This window comes from Miscanthus floridulus, chromosome 9 (genome assembly GCF_019320115.1).
Source record: "Miscanthus floridulus cultivar M001 chromosome 9, ASM1932011v1, whole genome shotgun sequence".
NCBI lineage: Eukaryota > Viridiplantae > Streptophyta > Magnoliopsida > Poales > Poaceae > Miscanthus > Miscanthus floridulus.
Genome location: NC_089588.1, coordinates 15581638 through 15591639, shown reverse-complemented (window position 1 = coordinate 15591639; position 10002 = coordinate 15581638). Strand labels below are relative to the sequence as shown.

General features: G+C 48.0%; 1 protein-coding gene across 2 annotated transcripts; it reads right to left on the bottom strand.

The window, feature by feature from the left end:
* Nucleotides 1-946: 946 nt before the first annotated feature.
* LOC136481418 (uncharacterized) lies at nucleotides 947-6358 on the bottom strand. Of its 2 annotated transcripts, XM_066478766.1 has the most exons (5): nucleotides 6021-6358; nucleotides 4629-4745; nucleotides 3900-4536; nucleotides 2268-2750; nucleotides 947-1976 (listed from the first exon to the last, which is right to left on the bottom strand). In XM_066478766.1, the coding sequence occupies exons 2-5, from the start codon at nucleotides 4695-4697 to the stop codon at nucleotides 1372-1374; spliced, it is 1794 nt and encodes a 597-aa protein (XP_066334863.1). In that variant the 5' UTR covers nucleotides 4698-4745; nucleotides 6021-6358; the 3' UTR covers nucleotides 947-1371. The 2 variants fall into 2 exon arrangements, with proteins under 2 accessions (XP_066334863.1, XP_066334862.1); XM_066478765.1 differs by having other exon boundaries at nucleotides 947-2750.
* Between the last annotated feature and the right edge of the window lie 3644 nt (nucleotides 6359-10002).

Sequence of the window (10002 nt, the reverse complement as noted above, 5' to 3'; positions counted from 1 at the left end):
TATACGACCCCATGAGCTTTAATCGATTTATTCTTATGAATATGCCGGAATCGACTATTTAGTCGATCTCCTCTCATATCGGCTCTCAGAGCCGCACATTCGGAACTGTCTGGCAACACCGACACGTTCCGCCCTTAATTACTGATGAGCTTTCTCTCCTTGTCAATTGCAGGGTCAAATTGACTGGCACGTCTCAGGAGAATTGCGCATGATCGACCACCCTTGCGCTAAAGTTAGGCGGATCTGCTCCATCGAGTGGACCCTTCCGGCTTACTGCGTGTGTCCTCAGCACGGAGACGAAAATTCTACTTCGACAACACCTTAAATTTTAGGGAAACTAACTGAAACTTAGTGAAATAACTCACTATAGTAGTCTACAATTTTGTGCAGACTAGTGCAGCTACATTTAAATATGGGCCCCACGTTAAAAGCTAGACTCTAAACTACGGTTACATTGCTATATATTTCTGCGAAATATTCTTATTTGGGTAGATGCACATTAGTAAACCTCTCTACCAATTACCTGCATCAGTTGCAGAGATGCAGGGTGGACAAGATATAATTCAGTTGCAGAGATGCAGGGTGGACAAGATATAATACACATCAACACAGAGCTAAAACAGGCGTGGCAGCCGATCAAAAAAAAAAGGATGGCAGAGCGCGCCTACTGTCCTAGTTTTACTAACGCGCCACATCATACTCCTATGCTGCTTGTAAACGCAGTGTCAGCACAGCAATTTTGTGAGAGCCAGCTGTTGGCTGTAAAAACCGGCCGCCGAACAGGCCCATATGATCTGACCTTGCTGGTAACTTCTGTCGATAGCCCTTCCGGCTCATGGTCTGGACACGCCCAGGCATATATTTGCACACGCCGTATAGCGATCAGCAGCCACCTCAATGGCTCAATGACAAATAGACCACAGGCAGCTCTATCTGCAGTGAAAAGTGCAACAAGAACACACAGCCAACCTTTTATTCCATTCCATTCAATTCAATTCTATGGAGCTAGCCCATTCATCATCCCGCCAGGCAGGAAGCTACGTATAGTACAAGATCCAGCGGCAAAGATAAGACAAAAGGAGATTAGCTTTACCACCAGTCGCTAACACTCAGATATGCACCTCCTAAAGCACAATTACATCTATCGCGACGATTTGCCTTTGGCCGCAGTTGCAGATTACAATTGAAACAAATCTCTCCAATCAAATGGCTATTGATACAACGGGTTTCATTCCCGGCAATGCATGCTCAGCGCACCTCGTGACAAAGCCAGTTAGATTCGGCGTCCTTCAAAGCTAACTCTGCTTTTCCTGCTGCTTGCCGCTGCATGCTGTGAGATGATGTCACAGTGTGACGTCGAGGACTTCTCGTTCATCGGTTCCATGCGGTAGAACAACGCCTAGGCAGTCGTATTCGTGTTGGTGGACTACCCTCATCACCAGGGCTTCTCCGTGACCGAGTTTTCCTGATTTCGTATCCTATGGAGTGCAAGTCATCACATATCTCATGCCTCGCCAGGGACACAAGCCCAGGCAATATTTCCCTCTGGAAATCTCTCAACCCCCTCCCTCTCTTCAGCTTAATCCCACACGAAGGCCCATCATTGTCGGGTGCTCTCACTGGGACCGATTCCCCATCATCTTTCATCTCCTCTAGGCTCAGTATGCTTTCCTCAAAAGAATTCAATGAAGGTGCAGGTTCCTGTGTTGCATCCTCAGCGTATGTTTCACCATTGCTTCCAGGGCCATCTGTCAACCATGCAGAGTTGCTCGCAAACATGGAAACAAGTGTCTCAGCTGCTGTAGCAGCACTTTTTTCGTCCTCTCCCATCTCCATTTCATCAAAGCTGACAGCTTCAGGCGCAACTGATGCTGCATTACATGACGATCTCGATCGTGGACATTGATAGTCACGACCTTGAGGAGTTTCCGGGATCACAACAGACCTGTTAATTGCAATTCCAGAAATTGGACTCTGTACATCCTCACCATCCGTGCTCTTAACAGCCATGTTCTGGTTTCTAACAATTGGACATTCAATGGGAGCAATATTTTGCTGAGCCTCATTCTGAGCCAAACAATGTCTGCCATCATTATTTACATGTTGCCTTAAATAACTGCTTTCAAAATTTGCTGGAAAATCAGTGCTCTCAACTGCTACATTTAGGTCAAAGCCTTCCACTTTGTGATCAGATATTACTGTTATAGTTTCCTCTTGGTTATCCCTATGTACAACAACAACAGCTGCTTGTACTTGTCCCATTAAATTTGTGACTTGGCTGCCTCCCAGTTTAGTTAAACCTGAATAAGAATTATTTTCACCGCTGGAACGAACTGAAAGTTCTTTCCGTGGTACTTCCATTTCCATACAACCCTGAGACTCCAATCTGGAAATCATCTGATGATGGGTATTTTTTCTGGGAAGTGGAGTTGATGTTTCCATAAAGAAAGGCTTGTGGCTCTGGAAATCACGAAATACACCTGCAGCCAACACTTCCCTTGAACTATCTGGAACAGTGATAGTCGTGGCGACTGTTCCGGAGGATCCTTTGCTCGAATTGTTGCAAAAACCTCCAGACTGTCTTGTAGCAGAACTAGTTGAAGTAGAACACACCAATTTGGAGGGATCAGGGCAAAAATTAAAATCATCCTCCTGGGCTACATTCAGATCGATAAACATGCGTCCAGATGCTGTATTCTTTGTTATGGCAGGTGAATGACTGTCTGGAGTATCACTGGAACCAACTGAACCTGCATATAGAAGATTGGAAGAGTCAATCAAATACCTCATGAGAATCTTACACTAATCAAGTGTGCAATAAACAACACAGAGTGCACAAGAAGTAGATGTAAGTGTAGCACAAAAAGATATTCTTGCAGCAATCAGTTTGACTAACAGCACAGGATAACTTATTAAGAGCTCAGAAATTGAAGGCAGAGCCCTTTTAGTGGTACCATTGCAAGAGCATTCAGATATGAATTCTGTTAGAAAATCATCGATGCAGCACGCTGACGGCATCAAATCAATTGATGTGAAAGCGCAAAAGATCACAAGTGGCATAGATCAAAGAAGCACACAACAAACAACACTGAGGCACAAAAATTGTTAATAAGGCTCAGCCTTGCGGCCTACATCTGTGGCGCAATGACTATGGGCGCCCTTTCCCTATAAATCTGTAATCAGCAGCTACACCGGCATTAGGATGCTGTCAGACCAGAGCAGCCATCTAAACTAGCCACCAAGTTGTATCACAGTTATAAAGGTGCCAAGGTGGTGCCCTAATATTTATGGGCTGTCCTGTTGTAACTAACCATACACATATTCAGCACAAATCTAACAGCTCCACCTTGGCAAATATGCACGCCATGAGGCCTTACACGCAATAACCACCGTGTATGATATATCCTAACATTCAGCCATGTGGCCTAAATCCCAGGGCAATGTCTATCAGAGCTCCTCCCCAAATACAAAATTTTCTCCCCCAATAAACAGCAGCTCCAGCTGCATCAAGATGCCGCCGTCGCACAAACCAGCCATCAGATCATCTCAGGGTTACAACAGTAGCGCTTTCATATTTATGGGTGGATACAAAGCATGGCCTAAACTTTATCCATAACCACCTATCCCAATTTCAATTCAAGTCCTAACAAGACTGTAACCTAACCATATACACATATGTAGAGCCTTTCCATATTAAGGTTTTGTTGTGTGTTATTCTTTGAAAAGAAGTAGTCTATCTATAGTATTAAGAGAAAATTGCTTTGCTGTGCATTGATCGATACACATGCGAATTCTAGTAGTACCATTGCAATTTGCAACAGCATTTGGAATTTCCGGAGATATATGAAGTATGATACTCTAACCAGGGCAAAGATAAGGATGAATTTTGATGAACTAACCAGAAGTAACATAAGGGGCGCTTTGATCTGTGCATAAGCAACCACGCATCACCGAAGAGCTATCCAGTGGAACACACTGTGAATTATCTGAAAGACCACCATTGTGGTTAGCATAGTCTGCATCCTCATCATCCAATGTGGCTGGTTTCTCTAAATCAATGATATACTGGCAACCAGACTTTCCCTGTACACTGCAATCCAATGTGGCTGGTTTCTCTAAATCAATGATATAGTGGCAACCAGACTTTCCCTGTACACCGCAATCCAATGTGGCTGGTTTCTCTAAATCAATGATATAGTGGCAACCAGACTTTCCCTGTACACTGCAAGAGTCAGGCTTCCTCGGAATTGACCCCTTGGCATCCAAATTCCCCCATGAGACCCCATTGACGAGGAAATGAGGGGCCTGCCTGCCTAGCTCATGACAATGGCTAAAACCATCTGGATTCTGTGTTTTATTCAAATCCACCTGCGATAGCAAAACCTCATCTGTTTGGAACACTTGCTTCCTCGGAATCGAGCCCTTGGCATCCAAATTCCCCCATGAGACCCCATTGATGAGGAAATGAGGGGCCTTCCTGCCTAGCTCATGACAATGGCTAAAACCATCTGGATTCTGTGATTTATTCAAATCCACCTGCAATAGCAAAATCTCATCTGTTTGGAACACTTGGGTAATAATAAATAAATAACTAAATGAACCGCTTTCTCTCTTTCTAAACTGCTCACCATGTGAGAAGGATGGTGAGCATATAACAGAGCATCGGATGAGTGGTTCCACAAGGGCGTCACATCCATGACAGTGAGATTATTGTGAGTCCAATACAGCCTTGGCAAGTCCTTGACCTGCAACAAACACAATCACAATCCATCATCATACCCATTGACAAACCAGGGTATATAAACAGATACAAGTACAATACAACTACTTGGAAAACTAATCCCATAATAAAACTAATAAATGGATATTAGCAAAGTAAATGGCACCCAAACAAATCGTAAAGCTGGCTCCTGCAACCCTGAGATTGTTTTCTCACAATTCTAGTTACTTTGTGCATTGTCTACTCACAATTCTAATTACTCTGTGCTATTGCAGAGACTCCTGCAACTTGGAGATTGTTGCAACGGTACCAGCTCATCCATCATATTAGGCTACAATAGTTCCATTTGACTACACGTGCAAATTTTGAGATGCTTTGTTGACAGTTTGCACAGGCAACTTGTGAGAATGGATGTAGACAAATGATCCATTAGTTTTCCCTTGAGAATTAACAAATTTGACATTGCTTGATCTAACAAAAGGTGATTATGTGGTGCCCCTCAGTGTTATTTTGCTTGGTTTGTGAACCAATGAACTGTTATTTTGCGTGGCACATGTGGACCGGTCACCTGTTATTTTGCTTGAATAATGTGAATCCAATTAACAGTTATATGGACACAAGTGATGCTTGTCAATTGTCATTATCCATTAGTTTTGCTTTGATAATTAACAAATCTGTCATTGCTTGATCTAATAAAGGTAATTATTGCAGTGTACCTCAGTGTTATTTTGCTTGGTTTGTGAACCAATGACCTGTTATTTTGTGTGGCACATGTGGACCAGTGACCTTTTATTTTGATTGAATAATGTGAATCCAATTAACAGTTATATGGACACAAGTGGTGCTTGTCAATTGTCATTCTCCTCTTATTGTATTAAAAAAGATTAGCTCCCCGTAGTAACGCACCGGCACAAGTCTAGTATAATGATAAGTTCAATCTAATATAAAATGGATGTTTATCAAGCAGTAGTGGTTCTTTCATAGGAGTAGAAAATTAGAAGATTCACATAGGTCAAACAAATCAACACCAGCAAATTGAGTGCAACCCCCAAAACTGTTCTGTAATCCCCTAAAAATTATTGCAACCAATAACAGCAAACTCACCCATCCACCCGAGTACACGTCACTTGTATATGTGTCTCAGTGTATCAAAAAAAATGCAAAAACTGCAGATCCGACGGGGGGAGGGGAGAGCGGGGTGTCCTCCTATACATGATAATCTACCGGTACATACACTCTCAATCCACCACTAAAAAAAGTTTAGATCTGACGGGGAAAAAGGGGAGAGCAGGGCCCTCACCTTCGGCTCGGGGGGAGTGCCTAGCCGGGATGCAAGTCGCTGGCGCCGACTGCAGGGACCAATGGAGCCGGCAGGGCGGCGTTCGTTGCGGGGGAGCAGAAGGATGGGATCCTGGCCGACGACGCCTACTGCACGGACGGGTTCCTCGCTGGCGGCGAGGCCGGCCTTCAGGTGAGCAGGGACCGGGAGCTCCTTCCGGCGAGCAGGACAGGGCAGTCTCCGATGATGCCGACGCGGGCCCAGGCGGCGTAGGGCGGGGGCCGCGCCATCGCTGAACCGCGGAGCTCGTGCGCGCTAGTGGGCTGGCGGCAGCTGGGTTGGGGAACGGATGGGAGAGGGAGAGGGAGAGGAGAGGGGATATATTTTTTTTTGTTATATATCAGTGGCAATGGTGGGTAAATTTGACGAACTTGACGGGGAGTTTCATGACGCGAATGGTGGGGACTGTGGAGCGGGCGTGGGAGTGCGGGGAGCAGGTTTTTTCGCTACCAGGACGCAGTGCAAAAGTGAGATCGATTCTGTCGGATTCTTTGATGGAGCTCTTTTTTTTTTTAAACCGTTTGGCAACCGGTACTGTGGAGTGATTCTCGTCGAGGAAATCTGAAGCCAGGAGCTCTGCCTTGTATCTGTTTTGTTTTGTTTTGTTTTGTTTTGAAAGTTCTTTCCAAATTTCATACCAAACCTGCAACAAGGCACAAGGAGCAGCTGTGGCTTCAACAAGCTATTTTCAATCTTTTTTTACGACAAATAGTGTGCTGCTGCTGAAGCAATTTCTTATCAGGTTTCCTTGTTTCTACTCTTATCAAAGAAGGTTAGTTTGGCTACCAACCAGGCTGTCCACGGTAGCAAAATTATTTTGGTCCATTTGATCGTAGCTTGACATCTAGATGCCTTATTGCATCCTCCGTACACGTGCGGCTAAAAATATCTACAGAGGCCGCCGTCTTCTTGCCCCTCTCTCTCTTTCTCTCCCTCCCCCCTCTCTCTTTCTCTCCCTCCCTCCCTCCGGATCTGACGGCGCACCGGCCGGCCCCGCACGGCGGACATCTTCTAGCGCACCAACGTGGCTAGACCTAGGCGTTGGGCGTAGCCACTGGGCGGCAGCCGCTGTCCTCTCCCGCGCGGCGTGTGCATCTCTCTATCTCGCCTTCGCTCCTGACGTGGCAGCGTGCCACCCGACAGCGGGGGCCAGTGGATCCCCGCGCTATGAGCGGGTGTGGAGACTATGCCCCCCAACCCCTGTGCGGCACAGCGGCACAAAGCGCGCCCAGCGGTCGATGGCCCCCGGCAAGGGACCTCCGCACAACACGGCGCCGGCGACACAGCATGGCCACCGACGTGGGCCACGGCTTCTCCCCACCCCCACCCCGTGCGGACTGGTGCAGGTGCCTCACGTGGCTCTGTTGTTCCTCATGTCATCGGCTCGCCAGTTCACTCCACCTACCCTTCTCTCTCCTTACCTCAGTGCAGTGACGTTGCCCCCTTGCATTATTTTTCACTGCATGTGACATTTGGAGGGGTGATCTTGGTGAAAGAAGGCAAACGAACAAGGCAAGGTCAGTTTCACCCTAGATCTATTGTTGTTCTCACCAAACAATATATGTTTATACAAATTGTTTTGCATTGTGTAGGGAGTGGCCTACTTGGTTCGGCGGGTCTTGAGAGCAGGCAATTGTTGTGCCATGGATCTGAGCATGTGACGATGTCGATGGTATTTGTTTCAGGTCTCAGTGTACGATAAAAAAATGAGACTACCTACACTGCATTCCTGGTGATTTCTAGTTTACTCTTTGCATTTTGGTCACTTGCAATGATGAATACACTTTTATCTTCCTGTGACATTTTACTTTAAGGGAATGGGCTTCTGCTGTGATGATTACACCATTGTTGAGGTCCGTATAGTCAAAACACATCCTCCATTTCCCACTCTTCTTTCATACAAAAACGGGATTTGCTAACCACTCGGGGTGGTACACTTCCTTGATGAACCCGGCCGCCAAAAGCTTCGCGATCTCCTCGCCGATGGCCCTACGCTTTCCCTCGTCGAAGCAACACAGACGTTGTTTCATCGACTTGGAGCCTGGCTTGATCTTCAAGGTATGCTCAGTGACTTTCCTTGGAATGCCTGGCATGTCTGAGGGTTTCCACGCAAAGATGTCTTTGTTGGCGTGGAGGAAGTCGACGAGCGCGCTTTCCTATTCGGAGGAAAGTGCAGTGCCAATGCGCACCACCTTGCTCTTGGAGACACTAGGGTCTATGAGGACCTCCTTAGCGCCCTCCACCGGTTCGAAAGACCCAGGTGACCTCTGGTGGTCGGGTGTTTCTTCGGCGACCTCCTTCCTGATGGTCGTAAGCTCCTTGGAGGCGACGATTGTCACGGCATGATCGCAGCATTCGACCTCGCACTCGTAGGCGCGCTGAAATGAGGTGGCAACGGTGATGACCCCGCCTGGGCCCGGCATCTTCAGCTTTAGGTAGGTGTAGTTGGGGATGGCCATGAACTTCGCGTAATATGGACGTCCTAGGATGGCGTGGTAGGTTTCATGGAACCCCACCACCTCGAAGGTGAGGGTCTTCGTCTTATAATTGGATGGATCCCCAAAGGTGATGGGCAGATCGATCTACCCAAGTGGCACGACCTACATTCTAGGTACGATGCCGTGGAAAGGTGATCCGATCGACCGGATGTGCGATCGGCCGATACCAATGGCGTCGAGGGTCTCGGCGTACATGATGTTGAGGCCGCTGCCTCCATCCATCAGTACCTTGGAGAGCCGCTTCGTGCCGATGATCAGGTTGACCACGAGTGGATATCTCCCCGGTTGTGGGACGCTCTCCGGGTGGTCGGTCCGATCAAAGGTTATGGCGGACTTCGACCATCAGAGGAAATTAGGCATGGTCGGCTCGGCTGTATAGACCTCACGGCGCGTGAGCTTCTGACGGCGCTTGAAGTCATAGGCTCCCGACCCCCGCAAAGATCATGAGGCAGCCATCCGGCGTTGGAAAGCCGCTGTCCTTCCCCTCGGCACCGTCCACGGTCGAGTTGGGGTCCTTCCTGTGCTCCCCCTTGTTGGAGCCTCCAGACAAGAACCGCTTCATGAGGCCACAGTCCTTGTACAGATGCTTGACGGGGAAGGCATGGTTCGGGCATGGCCCCTCAAGCAGCTTCTCAAAGTGGTTTGGAGTACCCTCCGTAGGCTTCTGACCCCTTCTGTGGTCGACGGTGGCCACGAGCGAGCCCTCGCGTCGCTGCATGTTCTTCTTTTTGATAGGACAGTTGGAGACGCCTTTGCCGACATCCTCGTCCTGCTTCGCCTTGCCTTTTAGGCAGTCGAAGATCGCTCCGACCGCCTCCTCGCTTAAGACATGGCTGGTGGCGATGTCGAGGAGCTTCTTGGTGGTTCGAGGGCCCTTAGTCCCAGCTTGTGAACTATGGACTCACAGGTGGTCCTAGACAGAAAAGCTCCTATAACGTCGGCATCGGCGATGTTAGGTAGCTCATTGCACTACTGGGAGAAGCGCTAGATGTACCCACGAAGGGTTTCTCTGGCCTTTTGTCGGTAGTTCTTGAGATCCCATGGGTTCCTAGGGAGCTTGTACGTGCCCTGGAAGTTTTCCACGAAGATCTCTTTTAGGTCCACCCAACTTTGGATTCTATTGGATGGAAGGTGTTCCAACCATGTTCATGCTGAGTCGGCCTAGAACAATGGAAGGTTGCAGATAATAAAATCATCATCATCTGCTTCACTGGCTTGGTAGGCAAGTCGATAATCCTTGAGCCACAATCCGGGGTTCATTTCCCTAGAGTATTTTGGGATGTTGGTGGGTGGTCGGTACCTTGGCAGGAAGGCGGCGTTGAGGATGTGTCATCCGAAGGCCTGAGGCCCCGACAAGCTAGGGCTCGGGCTTCGGTCCTCGCCGCTATTGTAGCGTCCGCCACTTCGAGGGTGGTAGCCACGGCTAGCCCCCTCCCCCGTATCGC